The following is a 26413-nucleotide window of genomic DNA, read 5'->3' on the forward strand; positions in this document are numbered from 1 at the left end:
GTGGATATCCTGAAAACCTATCTATCTGGGGAGCCCCCCAGGACAGGTTTGGGAACCACTGCCCTAAACTATAGCTGTTTCCCTGACATCAGCTCCTACTAACCCCAGTCTCAACTCCTGACCCAAAATCTATCACCAATTCCCTGAACTACCTCTTAATCCTAGAAACTAACCCTCATCCCAACACCAATCTGAATCAGAATCCATAATCTCGACCCCAGCCTCTGACATCATCTCAAACCCTACCCTTATCCACACTTCTAACAGGAAATCGTTTTATTCCTGTTGGGTATATGACTGTGTGTTCATAGAACTTTTATTGTAAAAGCAACAGAAGGAAGAATAAACACTGAAGATCTCAGGCACCATCCAAAAAAAGTTTGCTTAAAATAGATATTTAATAAAAAATAAACTTCTCAGCATTTCTTAAAACGGAACAACATTCTATCAAGCCGCAGGAAAAGCTTCGAACCTTTCTTTCAGTACAAAAAAACAAGAGAGAAGCTATCAAGGTGATAACTTGATTGCACAGTTGGTCCCCACGATACAACAGCTTTTGCTTATGTTCCTGGAAACATAAAAAAAAGCCCCAACTTCCTTAAATAAATCTATCCCCAATGCATCAACCATTGGGAACAGGGTGAGCTGAGTTTTCAGAGAGACTCTGTAGATTTAACCTGTGATGGACTAATTTGCATGCTCCAGTCTCCCTCCTTTGTCTTACTACTCTGCTCAGATTGGCTGTCAAGCGACAGATGACATCACATTCATACCAGTGAATAGGCATACTTTGGGGGTGTAGCACCCCTCAAGTGCTAATGCTGAATTGGTCCTTTTCTCCCCCCCCCCCCCCCCCCCCAGCAATATAACCACTTTCCAAAGTAAAGAGGCAAACTACAGCAATGGTGGGGATGGCTCCTTAAAAGACAGACAGACATTCAGAACTGAACAGCCCTCCCCACCACTGGGAGCCCCTGTTTCAATTAGTGCCAGCACCAGTGAAGCATCTGGGCCTCCATTTGCCATAAAGGCAAGGACTTTCCAATGTCACCAGTCTGCTACCGCTGAAATAAAGTGAATATCTTTAGAAACCGCAGGGGCAGATTGTAACAGGGATGGCCACCACTGGAACAGTCTATTTCTAGTAGAGCTGTACCGAACAACATACTGTACTATTCAGCCGAATATGAACAATGAAAAATATTATTCGGCCAAAGGAGCAACATGAAATCAGAGGTCAAGTGTTTATCTCACTAGGATTTAACACAGTAGAGCCCCGGATTATCCACATTCGAATTTAAATCGCTATACAGCCAAATACGAATAATGTATTCAGGGATGAATCATATCCGAATATTCGGTACAGCCCTAATTTCTAGATCTCTGGTACTCAAATTGGTCCAGAAGAAAACGGAAAACTCAATAGGTTAGAATATCCCTGTGCTAGTTCAATAAGTAATTCAAAGATCTTACTCTCTGAGGGGTCAATATTCAAAACTGAGCACTTCTTACCTACATAATTCCAAGTTACTGGGCACAACCTGGATTGTCAGTGACACTCACCCAGACAGCACCACTGAAAATCCAGGCAGACCGCTGTTGCACTCTCCGGGCAGTCCAGGGGCGGAGTAAAAAGGAGGCTGTCCTACATTAACTGGGTAGTTATCCAGGTACTGCCTCCAAATGCTGGCAATACCTAGTAACTCCTGGTGGCTGCCCACGTGGGTCTAGTTCAGCCAGTAGCAACCAGTGTTTAAAAAACTGCTGATCGGTGAGTTTTATTTTTGGGCTACCTGAGGTCCCTTGATCAGAGGGAGGGGCCTATACGGAAAGGGAAAGGAGAGGGGATTTGATATACTGTCTTTCTGTAGTTACAATCAGGGCGGTTTACATATTATATACAGGTACTTATTTTGTACCTGGGGCAATGGAGGGTTAAGTGACTTGTCCACAGTCACAAGGAGCTGCAGAGGGAATCAAACCTGGTCCCCTTGGGCCTGAGGCCACTGCACTAACCATTAGGCTACTCCTCCACCCCAAAACGGTCTCCAAAATCCATATAAGATAACGGGTGCAATATTTGGCTGGTGGTGGGCAGAGCTTTTGCTGTCCGTCATTGGCATTAAACCCGGATATTGAATACTGGGCCGTTTCTGGCGACCGGCATTGAATATCTGAGAGCTTTTTTACCACTAAGAAGTTAACCAGCTATACCAATATTCAGCGCTAACTGGTTAACTGTTTAGCAGTTAAAGACAGGACAACTATATATGTGGTACTATTTAACCGCTAAACTTATCCAGTTAGGTGCTGAATACAGGTGCCTAATTCGATAAGTCACCCAATATAGCCGGCTATGCACCAGGTGCTAATTGGTGATATTCTGCAGAAATAACCAGTTATCTCCTGCTGAATATTAGTGGTTAGGCATCGATATACTATTTAACCAGTCAGCGGCCGTGTCTGGCCGGTTAAATAGCTTTGAATATCGAGGGGCTTGTTTTTTTTCATTCTTCCCCTATTTGTATAATTAAAGGCACCACATCCTACTAAGATTTCCAGTTTTAGAATCACATAAGACGGAGGGGGTGGCAGTAAATTCTCTGTTCCTACCCCATCATTTGGAGAGTACCATATTAATCATGATGTTATTCCAGTACTGAGAGCTCCATAAACATATTTGCAATACACCTTTCTCATGCCCCAAAGAGCCCTCTGCTGAGTAGCAGTCCAATCATTCCAGCTTTTACTTTGATTTTCATTAGGCACAGAACTTTTTGTTTCACTTTTAATCTATAAATGTAATAGTCAAAGGGCCTCTTGATGGTCCAGATGTGGCTAGGGACGCTCACAGTACAAGCTGGAATCTGCTCCCACCTTGAGCATCTTAAAATATTCCCCTGGCCGTGTATTGCAGTAGATTATTGGGAAGGAAGGAGGGGTAGGAGGGTTCTGGAAACAGGAAATGTTTTTTGATGTTATAATGTGTCATAAGGCAGTCTCTCATAAACACCCAGAAATATGCTCCACTTTCCATGGAATGATGGATTCTGATCCACTAGATGTCCTTACAGCTCTGGAATGGGAACCTTTTCTGTCTGCAAAGGGTATAACGACACTAGTGGTGCCTAATCAGTACTTTATGCAGACTCAGGGTCCTATACACATCACATGTGTACCCTGAAATACTATTCAACTGCTTGCTTCTTGAAAGGTGGTACAGTGCTTGAAGTGCTATAGTGCTGCAGGGTCCTTATAATGTCTCAACAGCAGCTTGTATCCCATACGCTTCACAAGAGTGCCACCTTGTGGCATAATACTGGAACTGCAGTTCTCCAGCACACAACTGATAGGCACATCCTGCATTCCTTCACTGTTCCTCACGTGAAGGGATTGCCCTGTTATTGACATACAAGACATAGACAGGTGTCACCATTATGCTTGGAGGAAAAGTGCTCCCCCAAATGCACTGTATTAATTAAGATTCTTGTTCCTTTTCGGGATGATCTTGCGTACAGTCCTGCGTTCTGAGATGTTGCGCTTCACCTTGATCACCACAGCGGATTGTTCCTGGTTCAGGGAGGGGCTGGAGTGTGACTTCTTTAGACCCAAACTGTCCTCGAGGCCATTGCTGTTCTCGGACAGAAGGGCCTCCCATTTGTCTAGATCCTCAGTGCCACTGCTGATTTTCACTTCCAGAAGTTTTACATAGGTCTCGTAACGGGTTTTCTGCAAGCCAGGAAAAGATAATAAGAAAACACTGTTCAAAGACGGCTGAGAATGGACATCGAATGTTACCCAACAGGTTAAGAGGTCAAGCTGTATTAGGAAAATCAGAAGAGAGTGAGGCAAGGTAGCCTGACTTGAGCCTTCTATAATTATGTTAACATGTTCTCCTTGTGAATGTCCGAGTGCTAATGAAAGATGCCAGACTGCTATTCTAGTACTGAGATCACCACATACATCTTTGACAATATCCTCTAGCTGTGCATTAACCTCTACTCTTTCAGTACGGAGACCGACACATACAAGCCAATTCACCTCACTCCTCACCAGCACCCTCTCAAGTACTGAGACCCACACACATAGCTCTGCTGATGTACCTCACTCCTGTCCTGAAGCACTTCCTTATCTGCCCACACACAGCACTGCCCAATCCAGAGGACCAGCCTACAAGGCAGACTGAGTGCCCACCTCAGGCAGCAGAAATTTGCAAGCGACACCTATGAGGCAGTCGGTCTACAAAAGCCTCATCATGGCCAGTGTGGAGCTTTAAGCATCTCTAGGGTGTTTTCCTCTCTGAAACAGAAGTTTTGTACAGATACTCAAGGCCCTGTGCTGGTTCAATTAATCTTCTATATACATGCTGACTGCCACACCAACACCATACTGGAGAAGGTAAGGGAGGGAGGTTGGGAAATTGCCAAACACCTCATGAGAGGGGGACAGGAGTGAGATGCTGAACACTTCATGTAGGGTAGGGAATAGAAACTGGTGAACACTGGGGGGGGGGGGGGGGGGAAGATATGCTGGACACCACCGGGTTGGAGTTGAGGACTGTGTAAGGGAAGGGGAGATGCTGGACATGTATGGGAGGCTTGAGTCACCCTTTGATTGGGGGAGGGGGAAGTCACATGGCGGAAAGTTGGCCTAGGGCAGTGCTTCTCAACCCAGTCCTTGGGGCACACCCAGCTAGTTGAGTTTTCAGGATATCCACAATGAATATGCATGAGATCGGTTTACATATTAAGGAAGCAGTGCATACAAATCTATCTCATGCAAATTCATTGTTGATTATTTTGAAAACCTGACTGGCTGGGTGTGCCATGAGATCTGGTTTGAAAAGTACCAGCCTAGGGAGTCACATACTCTTGGGCTGGCTCTGCCATCATCTCATTCCTGTCTAAAAGCACCCCTGTTATTCCAGTACTTAAACCTTCCCCTGCATCTGAGTCTTAAAACACGCTCTGGTAATGCAGTGTTCAGCTGCGAATCCTCGGAGCCCTCACCTCATACTGTAAATATTCTTCCTTCAGGTGAAACTCCTCCCAGTCTCTCGCTTTGCTCTTCTTATCTGGCAGTTTCCTCTGGTGATCAGCCAGATCGTCTGTAAACGTGTCCATCCAGGACTCGTGGGACTGCCGCTGATCTTCCTGTTTAAGAAAAAAGTGGAGCTTTGAGATATTCCTAAAATAATGCAGTCTTTTCTTTCTGGATTTTAATCTTTTAGTTGGACTCTGATCGTACCGTACAAAATCATTCTGCCATAGTACCTGATCAGCATTAATTACTAGACAATAACTTGCACTTCTTCTTCCAGCCTTTAATAAGTCTAACAAACTCTGCTTTGTTCAAGTCTCTTTCCTTCACGAGGTCCACATATTTCCCTTCTTATTATAGACCTGTATAGCACCGAGCAGTCAGTCAGGATGTTCGGCAGCATTATCCAGGTAACGGCTGGCCCCAGCGAGCAGCACTTATCTGGACAGGAGCCACTGTACCTGGAAAAATGCTGCGCAGTTTTGACCCTGTGATTTTCAGTCGACTAGAAAGTCCTGAGACACAAATTTTCAGCAGGGAACCCAAGTGATTCATAATCAAAATATTTCTCTAAGGCAAGTTAGTTAGTTTGTTCCAAATACTTGGGTCAGTTTTCAAAAGCATTTATGTGGTCACCCGAGGCCAGTGACTGTATAAATTATCAGGTCGATATTCAGAGTGATTTAACCAGCTGGAAACGCTCTTGTATGGGGCCAACTGCTAATTTTCAGTGGCAGTTAATTGGTTAGTGCCGCTAAAACCTAGCGGTTGGCGCTGAACTGAAAACTGGTTATGTGGGGGGCATTCCCGGGGGCCAAGATCATCGCATAAACAGGACCGACTTAGCCCACAACCGGTTAAGTGCTAAATATCGCACTTAACCAGTTATGCATTAGCCAACTCCGCAAACCCGGAAATTCAATTTCAAAGCCCGGACTTTCCCTGGCACTGAATTTCTGGGTTTAACGCTGGCAGCGGTCAGGGAAACGCTGAGAGCCACCAGCTGGATATCAGGCCCTCTATGTCTATCTTAAGAAGTTACTAAACAATACAAATCAACAAAGAAGCACAGAGACGGACTTTTCATTGAGCTAAGTTTGTTTGAATATTGTTTAGCCAATTTAAAGTTATCACATAGAGGTTTTTGGCCGATGATGAGGAAGTCCAACCCGTTTGACTTTTTTCATATGTCAAGGGGTTTCTCGAGGCCTTTTCCTCTTAAAGAGTACTTACTCAAAATAATACTGTTTTGAGTACCTAAACAACAATTTTTATCTTAAGAAGTTATATAGAGAGTAAAGGCTGAGTATCTGCCAGACCAGCCCCATACTATCCATATAACTTAGGGGCGGAGGGAAGGATGAGCCTGGGAGGAACTATTCTCTGGTGCTGCAGCTGGGGACACATCACGGGACAGCCCCAAGGTTGGCAGGTGGAACATTTTTTTCCCACCCAAACCAGCCTAAATCCAGCCCAAACTCAAACCCAGCCCCTGACACCACCACCCCCGCGTCATCAACCCCGCCCCTGCCGTCATCAACCCCGCCCCGCCGTCATCGGCCCCGCCTCCCCCGTCACCGGCCCCGCCCAAAACATCACTAACCCCGCCCCCCACGGCCGAAAAAAAACGCCAAAAAAACGCCCAAAACACAAAAAAAGAAGCCCAAAAAACCGCAACCCGCTGCGGGCAAAAATTTCCAGCGGCGGGTCGCGGAAAACTGCCCAATTGGGCGGTAAAACCGCCCACCTGGCAACACTGGATGGCCCAGTGAAAAGACAGCTTATCTGGCGATAATGTGTTGGAGATCCTCACTGGTTGAGATGGACAACAGAACTGCCGAGCTGTCAGGTGAGACAGTACCTGGAGGAAGCTCTGGGGCATGCACATGTTCTGAATTTACAGCCCAGTGCTTTCTGGTATTGTACTTCTGTTTTTCCTGTCTGAAACCAGTTCCACCAGTTTCAAAATGCATCAAGAGGGTGCTCTGAATCAAGATGGCGACGTGAGCGGAAGTCGGGTTCACCAGCTCCCGAATTGCTCACCGATGAATTGGCGAGTGAGAAGTTTCTCTGACCTAGCGATGGGGAAGAGAAAAGGAAAGATAGCGGTTCCTACCTCCGCGGTCCCGCAATCAATTTCCTCCACACGCCAAACGACCTTGGATAATTTCGGGATTGGGATCCCCGAAGAACAGTCACCCACTTCGATTAACTCGGCCCTGCTGAGGGCCGAGTGCAGCATTGAGGGAGTTACGCTCACCCCTCCCTCTCACACTGCACCTCCACGACCCGGAGCCGATTTGTTGCATGCGGGGTTAAAGCCTTTGGACGCCGTGGAATCTCCCGGCTCTTCAGTGTCTGTTGCAGGAGGACCCGCGAGTACTTCTACCCCGGGCAAAGGAATACCGATGCAGGACTCGGTTCGAGGATCTGCACTAAATGCCCTGGAGATCGGCACCGTGAGAACCGGAGTATTAGAGAGACCTGCAGTGGTAACTATGAATGCCTTATGGGACGCCATTCAGGGTGTGAACAATACCTTACTTTGGCTAAGTACTTCATTTAAAAATGAAATAACTGATTTAAAGAAGTCTAATCACTTAATGTCTGAACAAATTCAGAAGCAGAAAGTTAAATCTCAAAAAACTGAAGAACAAATTGTGAAATTACAAAATCTCACAGAGGTTTTAGTCAAGGAACGGGATATCCAGGATAGAAAACTTGAATACCTTGAAAATAACGGACGAAGGAACAACTTGAGATTTTTGAATTTCCCAAAGTCTCCTTTAATAAATGTGTTGGATATGTTAAAAAAATATTTCAAGGATGTACTGGGGATTCCAGAGGAGGCATATCCTCCTATAAAGAGAACCCAGTATATCACAGGGATATCTTCATTGCCTAAAGATAATGCTCAACTGCCCCTTCTACTGATTTGAATTTGACAGAATTCCTGGAATCCTCCCTTGAACTTATTTCTGAACGTACTACATTGCTGGTGACATTCGCACTTGAACTTGACCGCAATAACATCTTAAGGTCATATTTCAGGCATATAAATGATTTATTCATGGGATATAAAATTCAAGTTTTCCCTGATCTGGCACGAGCTACTCAAAGGAAAAGAAAGGAATTTTTGATGTATAAAGTTAGGTGGTACTTTTATTTTGAAATTTCCTTGCAAGTGTTGTATTACCTTGAATTTGATAAACTACCTTTTCTTTAGCCCCAAGAAATTATTAGATTTCATTGAAGCAAAGGAAAGGAATGCTCTATCCCTAGAACAGAACCCATAATGATGATTATGCTGGAAAAATCGGCTGTGGGGGCTTTTATCTCCCATCCGCTCTTTATTGTTATAAAACTGGGGGGGGGGGGGGGGGGGGGGGGGGGGGGTTCCTATGTTAGAATTTCTTAGTTCTTGATCCAAAAGTTTGTGGACAAATGTTGAAAAAAAAATTTCTTTTTGTGTTATATTCAGGGTAATGTTTTACTCCATTGTATTTTATTTTCTGTATTTCATCACATATATTTGTATAGATATATATTTGTATATTCATATATTTGTATAGATATAAATGTAAAATTTAATAAATAAAGAATTTAAAAAAAGAGGGTGCTCTGACGTGATTAGAGCTGGCCTAAAGTCTCCTCTAGGGACTGGGTCCTCTCCATGACCACTGCTCAGGGACTTCTGCAGTGCTGGGAAGGACTGCAGTCTTACCAGAGAGTTTTTGCAGGGTGCTGTGGGAAGGATGGGCCTCACAAATCTCTTCTGAGAGCCAATGGCAGCCGGAAAAGGAGGAGCTGAGAACATAGCAGCCACCAGGTTTATCCGAGCGATCCAGGAGTTCATTTCATCTCTGCTCCTGAGAAAAGAAAGGGATAAACATTATACCCTCCAGGAGAACATTCTTCTATTCCATTCCTGATAGGCTATTGCACGTGGCTGCAGGCTAGAGAGATGCACAGGAGTGGGGATCCCCTCCAGGTCCGCGGGGTCCCCGCGGAAATGCAAGGCGATCTGAGCTTTGCCTCTCCTCCCCCAAGCCACAGGGTGACCTCCCGCCACATACCTCAAGCCATCCTGGTGGTTTAGTGGATTCTTTGGGGCAGGAAAGATCCCCAGTCTTTCCTGCCCACTGCCGCTGACCCTCTTGCTGCTGCATCGCTTTTCTAAAATGGCTGCCGAGACTTCCAGTGGCAGCCTTGCAAGACTTCCGCTGACTGCGGCATGGCAAGGGCAGGGCAGGCCGGGGGCTAGGATGGAGGAAATTACTTGAGGCGGGAACGGGTTTGCTTCCCCACGGAGATGAGTTAGATTTTTGTCCCTGTGCATCTCTCTACTGCAGACTGAATAATAATGCTCCCATGACACTTTTCTGTCTTATCCTGTGCTTGTGTTCCTGGTATAGGCTCTCTGCTCCCCTGTGTGTCATTTAGGAGTGTCTTGTGCTTTGCTGCTAGGACGTGTTATTCAGAGATTTACTAATATATGATTAAAATATTTTATATACTATTGCACATCACTTAGAAGTTATTTTGGGTGGGCAATATGAAATAAAAGCACATAAATAAATAAGAATTCTTATTTGAAAAAAAGATTCTGTGGGACCGATATTCAAAGCAATTTAGCTGGCCGCTGACCGATTAAATCGCTTGGTCGAGGCTAGCCGCTAATTTTCAGAAGCATTTAGCTTGCTAAATGCCCCTGAAATTCGTAGTAAGCGCTAAACTCAAAACCGGCTACGTTGGGGGTGTTCTGTGGGAGGAGTCAGCACGGCCACTTAAGAGCTGATATTCAGCCCTTAAGTGGCCAGATTCTATATATGGTGACTGAAAACTCTGCGTGGAACTAATTTCCACCCAAGTGCATTCTATAAGCAGCGTCTAGATTTAGGCACGGTATATAGAATACACACTTAATTGATATTCCAACGCCTAGAACTATGTGCATCCATTTACGCCAAGGAAAACGTGGCGTAAATACCGGCACGTAGATCTAGGCGCAGAGGGGCATATTCTATAACAGCAAGTGTAAATTTTGGAATGCCCACGAAATGCCCATTTCCCCACCCATAACCATGCCCCTTTTTGGCTGCACGCATTAGAATTTAGGCGCTCTGTGTTACAGAATATGCTACGCGAGTTGTATGCGTAAATTCTAATTATTGCCAATTCATCTCGCTCGTTAAGTGCTGTTATCAACGCTGATTAACTTGTTAAGCCAATTAAGTTACACGCGTTATTATAGAATATGCTTGGATTTCAGCGCACAGCACTAGACACGAACTGATGTATAGAATCCGGGGGTTACGGCATAAATGGGACCGCATAAAAGTCTGTCCTATCTTCATGCGCCAGCCCATGGCCACTTAAGTGCTGAATAGCGACTTAAGCCGCTGTGTTAGTTGGCTCAAAAATAACTGGATATTCAAAGCCAAAGCCTAGACAAGGCCCAGTTTTGAATATCTGGGAATAACTTCGTCAACAATGAGCAAATCTCTTGCCACAGCCTGCTGAATATGGGACCCTGTATTTCTATATTTTGCCCAACTTATGTGACTGACAGACCAGATTGATATTTTATGGCGAGACCACTGCGATCCATTCAGGGGTGCCTCCTGAGGGCCCTTTTTACCATGCTGCAGTAAAAGGGGCCTGCAGTAGCTTCGGTGCCTGGATTCGCCACATGCCAAGGTTCCCTTTTACCGCAGCAGGTAAAAGGCTTTTTTTTTTTAAAGGGAAATGGCTTTACCGCCCTTTAGTAAAAGCCCCCAAAATAAGAGGTGGTAAGTGCTCCCGCATTAACTTTTTTCAGGTAACATGCGCTAATTTAAATACAAAAAAAAAAAATTTGAAAAATGTCTTTTCCACATTAGAAAAGGGCCTGTGGGAAAGTACCGCGTTAAAATGCGGTAAGCTCATTTTCTACCGCAGCTTAGTAAAAGGGCTTCAAATTTCCTTATGAAATCTGCTCAGATTTACCAATTTTAATAATCCTTAGGGAAAAGTTGAAAGCCTTCTTTCAAGCTGAGGACGTAAAACAACAGAATGAAATGTTCCGCCTCTCTCCTAATGGAGTCAGTATTACGTTTTTTTGCGTTTGCTCAATTTATTGTTGATTTTCTATTTGATATTACCTTGGGTTTTATGTCATATTTCTAAGGTCAGTATTGTTGGGCAGACTGGATGGACCGTTCAGGTCTTTATCTGCCGTCATTTACTATGTTACTAAGGTCAGTGAATTTTATTGCGATTTTATGTAATTTTCGGGAAAAAATCACTTTGAATGGCAGGTTGTTCAAAACAGGCGCAAGATCCTGTGACTCTCGAGTCTTACAGTGCCCCTTCCTTTCCCCTCTTTTCTCATTTCTCTAGCATAATCACAGCAGAATGTGGGAAGGAATGAAATGCCCTTACTGCGCTTGGAACAGGTAGACACGCCAGTCGGCCGTCTGGAGGCGGAAGACGTTGACTCGCTTGGTGTATTTGCTGGCTTTCTCGGCGAAGGCGTGGTGAATACTGATCACCTCCTCATAGTATGGGTACTCTGTTCTGTATTCATCCTGTGTGGCACATAAGATCAGTAAGTCTTTGGTCAATCGCAAAGCCCTCAGCGGTCTACACAATGAAGAGAAAATTCTATAACTAAGAAGAGAGGTTTGGGCCTCATGTAATTTTTGGAATCAGCCAATCTGATATTTTTATTGTGGTATTCTCAAATCTCTGGTACAAAACTCTGTATACTCGAATAGCTCCAGACCTGGATCTAGAGCAGTGGTTCTCAACCCAGTCCTTAGGACATATCTAGACCGTCATGTTTACAGGATACTCAATATGACTATGCATACAATGGAGGTAGTGCATGCAAATTTACCTCATGCATATTCATTGTGGGTACAAGAAAACACACAGGCAGATGATCCGAAAAATCCAAAACAGCAGCAATAGAGCAGACCAAAAAGTATTCACTGCAGGCAAAAGCTATGACTTGCACAGAGAGCTGCTTCCAACCAGATAGGTGTCATATTGGACTCACACTTGTAGGTTTTCATTTTGCCCTGTCACAGCCCTTAGGAGGGCTGAACATGGCCGCGTTGGGCTTTTAGAGTTTTTGTGTTCTTGTATTGCTTGCGGTAAATAAATTTTGAATACAGACATTTTGCGCTGGTCTGCTCTATTGCTGCTATTCATTGTGGGTATCCTGACATCTGACTGGCTTGCTTTGTCCCAAGGACTGGGTTGAGAACCCCTGATCTAGAGTTAAAGAACAGAAGTGAAACCAGGGCAGAGCAGTTGCGCTTCCAAATTAAAAGGGCAAATCTATAATTGGATGAGTGTGGTTCTGGATGAATCTTGTCATGTGATAACCCTAATATTTAAAACACAATACCACAAAGAGGGGAATTCAAACTACTTATATCAAATACTAATCAAGAAACAAGTTTGAACCCTACTGGGAAGTTCTGTTAAGTATTTATTTACTATTTTCATTTTGAAATTAGTGGGAGTGTTTGGGAATTCCATTACAGAGCATATTAGGTTCAAACTTGTTTCTTGATAACCTTAATATTACCATGATTACTAATATATATTTTTGGAATTTCACAATTTCTTCTTTCTCCTTTGGGCTTCCTGTTCAATCAGAACTGGCTCCAGCCAAGATTATGGTGCCATGAGCCTTTGATGCCTGGGGTTCTCTCCTCCCTGCCCCCCTATGACAAAACCAGAAATTATTGTGTGTGTGTGTGTGTGTGTGGGGGGGGGGGGGGGGGGGGGGCAACACTAGGCACTGAGCATCCATTTCCTCTGCCTCCTCTTGCTTTCTCTTTCCTCTTCCCTCCCTTGCCCCCTACCAAAATTAAAAATACTTTAGCTGGAGTTTTGAAGTTATACTTTAAGAACTCGTCAAAGATTTTTTGTGGTTCCAGAATATGGATATACCCGGATGTTACTAAGATAACACAAGATAGAAGGAAAATGTTTCTGGCTCTTAGGGAAGAGACTAAGGCACTAGGAGTGTCATTCTTATTAGCATACCCATGTAAATGCCTTATAAGATACATGGGTAATAAATAAGTATTTTTTGAGCCAGAACAACTTCAAACTTTTCTTGAGACAAAAGAAGTGACCAAATAGACTCTTATGTATGAATGTTAACTGATTAAGTACCTGAAAAATATGGAAAACTCAGGCTAGACATACTCTTTATCGTTTTCTTCTTTAAATTATGATCTCCTCATCTAATATACCCCTCCCCCCCTTTTTTTCCTTTCATTATTGTGGTCTAAGAAAGAGAGCAAATAATAATTTTATTAATGTATAATTTTTGATAGTACGATTTTCTCTGTATTGCAACTTGCAAGTTAATCTCGTAATGTTAAACAAATATTAATAAACAAATATAATTTTAAAAAAAGAATACTTTAGTTGGCAGGGATCTCCAAGCCCCACCAGCTGAAGAAATCAGGAGCCCACCCCAAGTCAGCTGTGTAGTGCAGTGAAGAAGTCAGCAGACAGCGGCAGCACTGGCTCATGAGATTAGCATCAGGAAGTGCTCCAGCAAGAACTGAACTTGATGCTGGTGCCGGTAACAGGGACGGGCTTGGATTTCATCAGCTGATGAGGCCTTTACCAATGATGTACCCAGCTGCTAAAAGAAGAGTCTAGGCCGACAGGCCCATCCATGGCTAAGCCCCTGCCCCCCACCTTTTTTATTCCTTATCTCCCCCACCCCCTTCATGTTCAGCTAATGCAGCAGCAGCTCTCTGAGAGGTACAGACCGCAGTCAAGGCTGCCATCTCACCCATGTCAGCGCTAAGAGGCTGATACAGTCCTGGTTTTGCCCTATTGCATGCAAGGTGGTGTTGTTCTGATTGCCATAAGAAAAGTAGAAACTATGTCTCCCGGCATGCAGTGGGGCAGAACTAGGACTGGAACAGCCACAGGAGTGAGGTGGCCATCCTGGGATGCGTGACTTGAGTAATTCAGTAGGTTCCCCACTCTTCCACTACGGGTGGGACTTCATCTTTGGGGCTGGCCCATGGAGCAAGAGGTAGGTCTGGACTCCAGACCTCTCTCAGAGGTCAGCTTACTACTAACTTGCTGTTTATCACTGCCCTCCCCTTAAAAACAGTGGTGATTCTCACTGACATCCTGTATAATTTTAACAGAAGAAAACTCCCTCTTCTTTATTAGATACCTAGAACTAGTCAATCAAGTGGAACCTCTCTCAGCACTGACTCATTCAGGAAACAGACTGTATACCTAGACACCTTTCAGCCGCCAACGTCTAGTGAAAGCAGGAAGAATGTTTGTATTATACCTTGCGCTCATCTGGGTAAGAACAAGTAGAGGAAATAAACCAGTTCATCCAAGATCACGCAGTAGGGCTTTCTAAACATGTCCTATGACCCCCCCACAGCCAGTCTAGTTCTCAAGATATCCATAATGAATACGCATTAGATATATATCTGCATTCATCAGATACCCCATTCGCTCAAATTCATCTCATGCATATTTATTGCGGCTATCCTAAAAACCCAAGTGGCTGTGGGGTCTCTAGTATGGACAGGTTTGGGAAACCCTGTCATACATAGAGTCAGTGAACTGGCAGAAGAATACCTTTCCGTAGCAGGGTAATTAGCCTCAGCATACAGGCCTCCACAAGACATTTAGTTTTTACCTTTAAGAGATACAACAACATTCCCTTTAACACAGCATAGAAGGCTTTCCAGCTTCTTTTCCCCCATGGTGCTGGAAAGAAAAAAGAGCTGAGATTAGCAAACGTGGTCATTCGTACCTCTAGGTCTTCTGTGCATGTCCTTCTGCCACTTTTCACTAGTGTACTGTGCTTGACAGTCTCAGTTTATCTAAAATCTCCTGGGTAGGGATGAGAGAAGCACAGTGCGTGGGTGTTAAGATATGGACACACTGTGGGGTTAATGTGGGCTCTGTATGTGTATGTCTGGGGAGAAAGAAAGTAGTACGGATAGATGATTCTGCACCCCAAGCACCTCCCCAGCCCATTTAATAAGCCTTCGAGAAGTTTTTCTCTCTCTGCTGTCTTGTCACAAGCAAAACTGATTTCCAGGGACAGCAAGGCAGGGTTGATAAGGAAGAAAAGCCCCTGTGGGTAAATGCAGTTATAGCATTAGGTGCCAGAGACTTTCACAGGCAGTCCTTCAGACATGAGTGGTATTACCTGCAGCAGCCTGATGCTCGTCACTGGGGGAATCCCTCTCACCTGATCAGGCCAATTAACAAATTCAGACTGGCCAAGAGCCATTTATGTGCAACAAGCTTGTTCTGGGTTTCCTTCCCTGCCTCTAGCCAACTTTCGCTTGTTTTCAACCTGTATGTTTCCCACCATATTGTGATGTCACAGAAGCTAAGGGCATAGTGCCCTCACCTGCTCTGTGTGATGTCACAAAGCACTGGACTGTGACATCAGCACAGGCTGATAGAAAGTGACGTCTACACACAGGTAGGAGATTGAAGGTACTAACTTTTCTTTCTATCGATATCTGCGTGGATCTTGCGGGACAGAATGCCCTGGTAATAGGTTGGTGCATTGTGGTCAAGAGGTGGCAACTCCAGGAAGGGGCTGCTCTTCTTTCGACTGGAGGGAGAATATGCCAACTTAGGCACAAAAACATTTTGCAGCTCCTCTTCATCTCTAGTAAAACACAGAAACATAGAATTGATTGGTGGATAAGGATTGCAAGACTCATCTAGTTGGCCTAATTGATTTTCATGGTGTAGTGCCCCCCCCCCCCCCCCCCCCCCCCCCACAAGCTGACCTCTAGCTTCCTCTTCACTTCAAACCATATCTGTCTGGTAGTTTAAAGTGGACCTACAGATAAAGTTAATTTCCTCTCCAGTCACTTCCAATTTTCCCCTGTCCTTTACCTCTCAGTTCCTCCCTTGCCTCTTGTAGTTTCTCTCTGTGCTGATTACAGCAGCTAATACAGACCCTCAGATTTAATTTGCCAGTGATCATGTGATTTATATCAGGCTTTGAAGAACTTCCATCTGAGACATGAAACCAATGACAAATGTCCTCTTTCTTAACAGGATGCTGGGACTCAGGGCCGCCAAGAGGGGGGGGGGGGCCTGGCGCCGGGGTCAGGTCGCCGGCGCTGCAGTTCCCGGTCTCACCTGCCTGTCTCCTCGGCTCCGGGCCCCCTGCATTCGAAGCGGCAGTCACAGATCGCCTCCCTTCGGGCCTTCCCTCCCTGTGTCCCGCCCTTGCGGAAACCGGAAGTTACATCAGATGAGGGCGGGACACAGGGAGGGAAGGCCAGAAGAGAGGCGATCTGCGGCTGCCACCTTGAATGCAGGGGGCCCAGAGCTGTGGAGGCAGGTAGATGAGATCACGGACTGCAGCGGCGGAGGACGGCAGCGGCGGGGGGAGCAATGGGGGGCGGCAGCGGCAGGAGGAACGACAGGGGGCGGCAGGGGGACGGCAACGGCGGCCCTGCTGGGACTACAATTCTCTTTGTACCTGAGATCAGGATGACAGAAATAAAGTCTCAAACAGGCTTGCTGTCACTGCTTAGGCCCCAGGACAGGAAGGTACCTGTGGCTGGAACTAAGCCAAGCCATAATCGGGTATGAATCAATGTGATCCTTCCCACCCCCCCCCACCCCCCTCCCGAGTCAGACCAGATTATCCACTTACACTGCCCAGTCTAGCTTGTCATTCCGGATGGAATGGTACAGGACCTGTGACAAGATAAAAAAAAATGTTTATGTGAGATAGGCCTGCACATCTGAGCCCTTCTGAGAAAAGGTCTGAGTTAATTGCACTGGCCTCCCCTCCTGTATTTGTAAAATGTCTCTGCTCTGGTTTGGGCTGGAGGGAATTTTGTGCTCACAGATCCCAATGAGCAGGAAACATCTGTTTTCCACTCATGGGTTTCACTTATTTCCTTTTAACGATCAGCAAATTCACACTCACAGCAGCACAACTGATAAATACTCTTCTCTGGTGCTATTAAATGTGCACCTGTTACTGGAGAACAGAATATTCTGAAATGACTATAGGCATTTCCAACAAAAAAAGTATTTGATTTCCTTTTTTCCTAATACTCAGAAGTGTACTGCTGATTAAGCAGATCACCCAGCAGCAAGCACTTCCATGTAGGTTAGCATATGCCCCATGCCAGTGATACTCATTTCAGTCTTCAAGGGTTTTCAGGATATCCCTAATAAATATACATCACAAACTATTCTTAGGTAACCAATAATTCCAATATTGTTACACGAGTATATATTCTAAAATACCATAACTATGTTTGTCAATATGAACCAGGAAAGAACAGAACCAGAAATGCCGATAGAACAGAGACGTCAAAGAAGAAGCAACTGATCAACCAAGTCAAAAGCAGAGGACAAGTCATGAGAGATGATTACAGTAACATAGTAAGTGACGGCATATAAAGATCTGAACGGTCCATCCAGTCTGCCCAACAGTCATATTCGTTATCAATGCACGATTAAATTAACAATGAAAGTGATACATACTTGATCATGGTCTGTCTTTGTTGTTTCAGGGACATAGACTCTAAAAGTCTGCCCTGCACTGTTCTCACATTCCAAATTACTGGAGTTTCTGTCGAAGCTCTCTACAACCCATCCTATCTATCTATCTATCTATCTAACATCCAATTAAAATCCTTCTTGAGGCCGTTAAGTTAATCTTTTGCATTTATACACTCCTTCTGAGAAGGGTATTAAAAACCAACGATAAGTCCATATAGAATACCCATGGAAAAATATAAATATCTTTCACTCTTCATGAAGCAAGATATCACTTGTTTTTAAAATTGCTATGTCAAAATCATTGGTCGAGCTGTAGATATTGTAGTATTGTCAACAATCATGAAGATGTCCAACTTCAGCAACAGTGATCTAATATTAATATGGGCTCAGTTCAATATGTATCGATTATCAATTCACTCCATCTAGATGAAAATCTGCTCCAAACCAATTCTTAACTCTGGACCCGACATGGTCCCATGTTTCACAACCCAAGTGTCATCAGGGGCAAAGACTGCAAAGTCAAGCAGATGACAGCACATGCAATAAATTGCCCTTCTGCCGTATCCTACATATTTAAAATACAAACATAATTTACCTTATAGAATCCTACAAAACTCTTCTCAGACACTAGTAGACTAGGGTTCCCGTAGGAGTGTTCACAGAAAGCACGGCACTGGACTGAACAAAACGCCGGCGTATGTGCTGTGAAACACGCCGGTTGTCAGCATTTTAAATAGACAAGCACAGCTCTATCTACTGAACTACAGTCCAATCTACCGCCTTATTCAAACCATAAGGAAAAACTGTATTCCAAGTGTAAATGAATCGCTGTTCCTTATGTTCTAGTATGGCAGATATATCCCCTGATCGAGTTGTATGCACCTGAAATAAAACCAAAAATCTAACTTCTGCTTGATGTTGTGCCATTCTCCAATGACTAACTAAAGGGGCTTTCATATGTTGAACTCAGAAATTGCTCAAATGTTGGGCAATATGCTGTTTATTACATGGGCATTGCATGCCACAGAGTACTTCTTGTGAATTATAATCAGTGTAGGAACATAATGAAAAAATCTTCCCCACTGTATAGAAACATAGAAACATGACGGCAGATAAAGGCCATATGACCCATCCAGTCTGCTGATGGAGTTATCTGCACCGTACCATATTGACAGTAAATGCAATTATTACATTTATGATGCCCCACACTTGCTTCCTGACCTCTTTACTCTATTTATTGATATTTTCCCCAAATTACGACCTCTAGTGTACGCAAACCACGGTAGTTGGTGAAATTGTGAATAAATGGAAAGAATGGGCCAATGCTTGCAAATATGTTTTTTCACCTCAATGGCCAAATGAGTATAAAGTAAAACACATGTAAGTCTATTATCCTGATTATTTCTAGAGGGGTGTAATAGCCATTCTCTCTGGGCATTAAATGCTCTCTTATATGCCCTCCAAATAATTTTAGAAGGATAACCCTTTTGTTTGAACTTAAGCTTCATATCCTCCGCCTGAAGTTTAAACATTGCTTGTAGTGTACACAACCTATGTATAACGAAGAAACAGACCTATAGGGTTGCTGTCTTCCAACCTCCTAGGATGATGGCTATAATAATGGTGAACAGCATTCCTGTCTGTTTCTTTATCATATGATTGTGTAAAAAAACTCTCCTTCAATATACTGTATATGAATATCCAAAAAATTCACCCTCTGGTGGCCAATATGGCTCGAAAAAGAAATGTTGGTACCACAACCATCCAAATACTGTAAAAAATTATTTAATGTAATTAAACCTCCCCATATGAGAAGAACATCACCAATAGAACATTTCCATATTTATAAAACCGAATTATACACAAATTTCTCCTCATATTGTGCCATGTAAAGGCAGACAGGCAGCAGGAGGAGGGAAATATTGACTCAGCTTGTTCCTAATGGCCTCAAGTGATCCAGACTCACACCAAAATAAAGCACAGAGGATGGAAATATTCATGTTATGAAACCAACTTCCCTTCAGGGAAATTTTGGTAACTTACTATGTTACATGATGTATAAATAAGGCAGCTTATGTTTCGGGTTTTTAAAAATATCTTTGCCAGAACTGATTTCCTTGACACATTAATTTTCCTTAACACCCAGTCAGGTAGATTGAGAGTGCGTCCTTGGAGCACCCTTCAACGTAGTGGTTCTCAAACCAGTCCTGGAGAACCCCCTAGCCAGTCTGGTTTTCAAGACGTCCACTATGAATATACATGAGATAGAACTGCATTCAGTGGGGACGGTGCATGCAAATCTATCTCATGCATATTCATTGTGCCTATCCTGAAAACCAGACTGGCTAGGGCCTTGGTCCTCATTCTCAGCCCTCAAGGGCCACCAACAGGTCAGTTTTTTAGGATATCTCTAATGAATATGCATATGATACTAAATGAGTTATCGTACCCAAACTGTGCATACAGTTTATATCTTACTTCTAATGCCAGTCAGAAAATCACAAATTTCATTAAACTTTTATATTTTCCACTTTACTGAAATATTTTATGCAATAAACACTTTCTTGTGGAAATATTTCCTGTTTTTACTGCATAGACACAAATCAGCCTACATATGTATGTTATAACATCATACTTATTAAACACCAAGCATACCACCATGGAGCTCATTGCCACCACTCTTTTTTTTACTCAAAATACAAATGCAATACAAAAAAATATCCTAAGCATAAACAAATGTCCTGAACCAATCCATAACAGCTCCTATGATCAGAGATAACAGCATGCAAATTTAAGCACACTATTATCTCTGATCATAGGGTAAAAGTGCGGGAGGATTGTGCCTGAATCCTCCCGCACTTGTTTGACAGGCCTAGGCTGGAGGTACATGGGACCAAGAGATCCCAAGTACCCACACCCCGAGGCAAGCAACACGGGGGCTGGAGGTCCGGTGGACTTCCAATCCCCCTGACCCAAGTTGGGGGGGGGGAGGGGGGAGTCTCCAGCCCCCCCTAGCATCCTTTCGAATAGAGCCTTGGTGGCCCACTGGGCTGCGAGTCAACCCTCCCCCGTCCCGACAGTTTCGGGGGGGGGGGGGGGGCGGACTGGAGATCCAGTGGGTCTCCAGCCCCCCTCACCCCCCCTCACATGCAGCCCCGATGGCCCAGTGGGCTGAGTCAATCTCCCCCCCCCCCCGACACAGGTTCAGGGGGGGCTGGAGATTTGGTGAGTCTCCAGACCCCCCTAATCCCCCTCACATGCGGCCCTGGTGGCCTGGACCGCGTGTCACCCCCTCCCCCCCCCCCCCGACCTGGTGGTCTAGCGGTCCTTCCACACCCCCTAACTTTGTAGATGGAAGAAGAGGGAGGCCACTTCCCTCCTCCAACGAAGGGGTTGGGGAAGGGTTGCTAGACCACCAGGTCGGGGGAAGGGGATTGACTCGTGGCCCAGGCCACCAGGGTTGCATGTGAGAGGATGCAAGGGAGGGGGTTAGGGGGGCTGGAGACTCACCAGATCTCCAGCTCCCCCTGAACCTGTGTCAGGGAGGGGAGGTCAGGGGGACTGTAGGTCCACCAGACCTCCAGCCCCAGTGTCGCTGGGGGAGGGCGGGGGGTCAGGTCGGAGTTCCTGCTCGTGTGCAGGGAGGAACGGATGGGCTGCTGCATTTGGGGGAATGAGGCGCCTGCTAGATTGCAAATGCATGCTGGACAGGGCTCATCATTCCTCCCCAATGAAGACCATTCTGCACAGATTTGTTCTGGTGCTAAATTTTGGCATCATTTACTTGATTCAGCCCAATGTGGAGAAATTTTGACTTGGTGGGCTGACTTGCTCTTTACCTACTGTCAACTACTAGGTTGGTTTATATATTTATTTATTGGGATTTATTAACAACCTTTATGAAGAGATCTACCTATTTCTGCAACTGATACCATTAAAAGCAAAGCAAAAAATTTAAATCAATTCCTCAGACTCTAGATATTGAGTTCCTAATATAGAAGATGGATAGGATTCCTGTACAGAAGACACACATACCTTTAACTGGTCTTTTGGGAAGTTTTTCCCATCATTCATGTTCTCCAAGTTGGTAACAAACTCCTGGGAGGACATACTTCTTCCAATGTTCTGTATCCAGAAAGAGAACAAACAAACAGGAGATGAGGAAAGGAAAGACATTCAAGATCATTCTACACCTCTCACCCATCTACATGTCTGGGTGGCTCAGAAAACCAGAAACTTAGCAGGCGGTGAAACCTTTTTCTGTCTAATGTAAGAATGATCCAGATGCAGCTCTTCAGAGCATACGTGTCCCATCTTCAGATGGAAGGAAGGTGTAGGGATGGACCGAAAAATGGGAAATCTGGTACAAAAAGGGGTACCTCAAAAAAGGGGCGACACTACCCCAAAAAATAAAAGTACAAACGTTTATTATGCATCCAACAAAGTAAATAACATCAAAACCTCATATGGACAACAAAACGCAACTTTGCTGTATTCCCAACAGATAAAAATAGGACTCAAAAACCCTTCGCTATGTTTTCAGTGGATAAAGGTTGAACTCAAAAATAGAACCTGACATGGTGCTGTGCTTCGACAAAAGCATCTGAATCAGGAGTCACAAAGTTTGGTAGCTTTGGACACAGAACACGTCAACAAATGAAGGTCAATGCACACGTGTAAACATTTTTGGCAGCAGTCCTGTCACTGCTAAAACATGGGACCATGCAGATAGGACCATGTGATCCTGGAAGGTCCTATATTATCTCTGAATACATTTTATTTTGATTCACTACAAGGGATCACAGCCACAGAGCTACAATGATCTTATACTTAAATCAGGCTTAAAGTATTGTTTAATAGATAAAGGAAGGGTGGGGAGGGGAGGGGAGGAGAACAGGTATCATAGAAGCACCACTGTTACTCCTGGGTTCTGTCATGCAGTGCAGGGGCATGAAGCATACTAGTGGCTGAACTCCTAGACAGCACCGATAACACACAAAAAACATGCAATTCTTGCTTTCCAATGAGAACTGCTTTTCAAAGTTCCAGGCACCCTTCCTTTCTACTTCAGGCCAGGCCACAGTATAAATCAAAGGGACTCGGACACAGTTTAATGGTAGATATCAGTGGCACTGTCACGAAGAGGGGTGGGGGGCTTGGAGGCCTGGGGCCCCCACTTTTGGTTCAGGCCCCAAAACCGGCGTAGATATCGAATGGCTGGCGGGGGATGCCCAATCCCCAAGCAGGAAGAAATCAGTGGCTTCCTTTCCAGCTGCCAATGGGAGTGCAGACATCAGCGGCTGGAAATGGGGCCACTGACTTGTTCCTGCTTGGGCACTTTGAGCAGCAGATCTCGTCTGCTGGATGGGGATTGGGCATCCCCAACAGCAAAGGTGGTGGTGCTGGGGAGAGGACATGCGATGCCCCCCACCCCCCTAGTCCACAACTGGGCACCTCCCAAAATCCAATGTTGGCTATGCCCCTGGTAGATATAAACCGGAAATATCACTGATTCTGTTCTGGTTTTGAATTTCCATCTCAAAGTAGTGTGGGATTTGTAGTCTCTGATTCTATTCATTGAAATCAGTACTGCAAATCCCATAATGCACCAGATTGGGGTAGTCAGAAATCTAGGACTGTCCAAAATTTCCAGTCTGGAACTGGGTAACTTGGCATCTCTGAAATCAGAACACATGAGGACAAGGGGGGCAACGCTGAGCCTCCATGCTGGAAGGCATGAGTCACTAAAAGCACAGCTGTATGTGATGGAGACTCTGTGTCACAACGGGCACCACCCAGGCAGGAAAGGGAAAGGATTAGTAGAAAGGATAACCAGAAAAGGTTTCCTTTCAGTCAGAATGGTCAAATGTCAGCCAAGCCCTGCTCTGGCAAGGGTATAAACTGCTCACTTTCTGTTTTCCTGCACTGGCACACTGGCTACTTCAGTCTCTGCAAACACGGATAAGCAGTTTTCAGTCTGGGTTAGCAACATGAATCATTGTGCTAGTTGTGTGTGTGGCGGCTTTTATCTATACAGGACACAGTGCCATCACATACAGAGCCATTTTCAAAGCCATATGGCTAGTCTGAAAATTGACCTACCCAGGTCCAGTCTGAAAACTACTCCCATTAAAAGCACAATGCTGGTTTCCATAGCGTGCATACCAGCTGAGTTCAAAAGAGGTGTGTCTGGGACTGGGGCAAAAAACAGTGCATGTAGAGGAATTTTCAAAAACCACCCCTACTCAAAACAACAGGTGCAAAGTACACAGGCATTTTTAGGAAGAAATTGTATAAAATGCCTGGTTCAGATGTATAATAAATACACACTGAAAGAGGGTGCCTGCTTTTAAGTGACCTCTGTGGAGGCATTTCCGGGGGGGGGGGGGGGGGGGGGGGGGGGGGGGGGGGGGGTAGTTGGAACTTGGGGGGGGGGAATGCACCACCTGTACAAAAACTTAAAAAAAAAAAAAAAAAAAAAGCGGGGGGACGACCCTGGAACTCGGAGGGAGGGGGGACACTGGAACTTGGTGGGAGGGAGGGGCCCCAGGCACACACACTCTCTCTCTCACAGACACACTCACACCCAGTCTCACTCTCTCTGTCACACACACACACTCGCAGATTCACTCTCTCTCTCACACACAGTCACTCTCACACACACTCTCTCAAACATACACACTCTGAGGAAAACCTTGCTAGCGCCCGTTTCATTTGTGTCAGAAACGGGCCTTTTTTACTAGTATCAAAATAAAGGTGAAGCTTGATGAATTTATACCTTTTAAAAGCAGGTGTAACTGTGTGCAAACTGTGGATCCAGGAGCCTATTTTCTAAAGCAGGAGTTCTCAACCCAGTCCTCGGGACACACCCAGCCACTCACATTTTTAGGATACCCACAATGAATATGTATGAGACAGATTTGCATACTATAAAGGCAGTGCATGTAGATCTGTCTCATGCATATTCATTGTGAATATCCTGAAAACCAGGGTGTGTCCTCAAGGTTCAGAACTCTATTCTAAGGGCACAGAGGCTCCTATGTTACCTTTATAAACAGGCTTAGCGTAAACAGCTTTTTGAACTTCTCACCTGTTATAAAATTACCCCCTTATGTGCTCCTGGCCGGTTAAATAGCCTAAAGCTGGCTAAGCGCTAATATTCAGCATGAGATAGCCAGCTATCTTGGCTAAATATTAGCGCTTGGCTAACACAGTCACCAGCTATGTCGTACGACATAGCCAGCTAGTGCCAATATTCACTGGCTGACCGGCTACATTTAGCAGCCAGATAGACCCACATAAATATCAAGTCTATCTTTGGCCACTATAACTTAGCTGGTCAGCTGATGAATATCGGCTTAACCAGCTATGTTCAGACTGCCCAAAAAACCCCCGGAAATTCAATGCTGGTCGCTGGATATAGTCTGGCATTGAATTTTTCGGTTGATCAAAAACCACAAGGCGCAGGCCAGCTAACTACCAAGGTCTTAATATCGGCTCCACTGTACATACTTGCACATACATGCAAGCACACACACACACACGTTAGTCATACAGAGCATATACCTACACACAGGGTAACATACGAGCTAGAACACGTGAGATACTACTGCGCAAACACAGACACATTCGTGTGGGGTACACACATGCTGTACACACACATATACTAAAGGCAGCAATCCTTCAGCAGGGCACCTCCATTTAGGCACCCCAAGAACATGTGATAGAATTGTAGCATAATGCAACTTCGGCACACTTAATATTTACATGCCCGCGTTTACATCAGCCAAAATACTTGATGTAACTGCGACTGCATAAATGTGGAAGTATTCTAGAAGTTCTGCACAGAAGTGGGAACCCCACCCATGTGCACGCCCCGCAGTACAATCATACTAACCTACATTTCTCTGCAGATCTGAATGGTGTATTCCTACAGAACATGCCTTATTGCTGGGAATTGGAGGAACTATAGACAAGCTCTAGCAACTAGAATGTGCAGAAGGTTAAGAAAACATAAACTAGTCAGCTCATGGAGACAGGGACGTCAGCCAACATCGATGGAATTACCTCCTGGGAGTCTATACACTGCACGCTTCCAAGTCACCCAGAAATATGTTTAGAGGATGCACTGTTGGAAGAATGCTGCGTCAGAGTTTATAAGGAAGAACATTCACTGGGAAATCTCGTGCGAGTGGATCCTCTAAATACCTTTACTCTTGTTCATAAATAGACCTATGTCTGAAACCACAAACACTTACCTACAGACTTCCTTTATTACAGGATTTGAGTACCACCTAGCAAAAAAAATATAGTGAGAGGATTCCCTGCAATAAATTTTTAAGTCTGGCTGGGTCTCCAAAGCAGAAGCTCTTATCATTCCCTAGAAGGGCCAAGTCAGCCCTGAGATGTGAGTGGTCCATTATACCATCTGATCAAACCAGTCAGGTCTAATTCCCCTGAAACATCTGGTTACATCTACAAGGAGAAGCCAGTTCATCCCATGCCTTAGGGTTATTGCTGGATCCATACTTTGGGGTACGTTTTAGCACAGTCCTGCTCTAGTTAAAAATATACTACAGATTGCTCAGTGATTTCTCAGAATAATGACTGGTAAAAACACAGGAACAAATGTTTTCTAAATTTCTGCCTCTGTCCTTATGTCTACTGCTGCCTACAGAACAAACCTCTGGAATCTCAGCAATTTCAGAGGCTCCAGAGAGTCACTATCAGCATTAGCACTGAGTGTGCACAGGACTCAGGATAGCTGCTGAAAAAGAGAGGCAAGGAGTAAAAGCCTTATCAGTCTCATGATTTGTAAGGTTTC

General features: G+C 44.7%; 1 protein-coding gene across 2 annotated transcripts in view; it reads right to left on the reverse strand.

The window, feature by feature from the left end:
• Positions 1–1967: 1967 nt before the first annotated feature.
• Positions 1968–26413, reverse strand: part of PSD4 (pleckstrin and Sec7 domain containing 4) — a 123638-nt gene continuing 99192 nt past the window's right edge. For both annotated transcript variants that reach the window (XM_030201703.1, XM_030201704.1), the window contains exons 9-16: positions 21625–21714; positions 16727–16770; positions 15552–15721; positions 14729–14799; positions 11464–11609; positions 8765–8909; positions 5010–5153; positions 1968–3729 (exon numbers count right to left, since the gene is read on the reverse strand). In XM_030201703.1, coding sequence (XP_030057563.1) covers positions 3475–3729; positions 5010–5153; positions 8765–8909; positions 11464–11609; positions 14729–14799; positions 15552–15721; positions 16727–16770; positions 21625–21714 — 1065 coding nt within the window. In that variant the 3' untranslated portion in view covers positions 1968–3474. The remainder of the gene's footprint in view (positions 3730–5009; positions 5154–8764; positions 8910–11463; positions 11610–14728; positions 14800–15551; positions 15722–16726; positions 16771–21624; positions 21715–26413) is intronic.

The sequence above is a fragment of the Microcaecilia unicolor genome, chromosome 4 (genome assembly GCF_901765095.1).
Source record: "Microcaecilia unicolor chromosome 4, aMicUni1.1, whole genome shotgun sequence".
Lineage (NCBI taxonomy): Eukaryota > Metazoa > Chordata > Amphibia > Gymnophiona > Siphonopidae > Microcaecilia > Microcaecilia unicolor.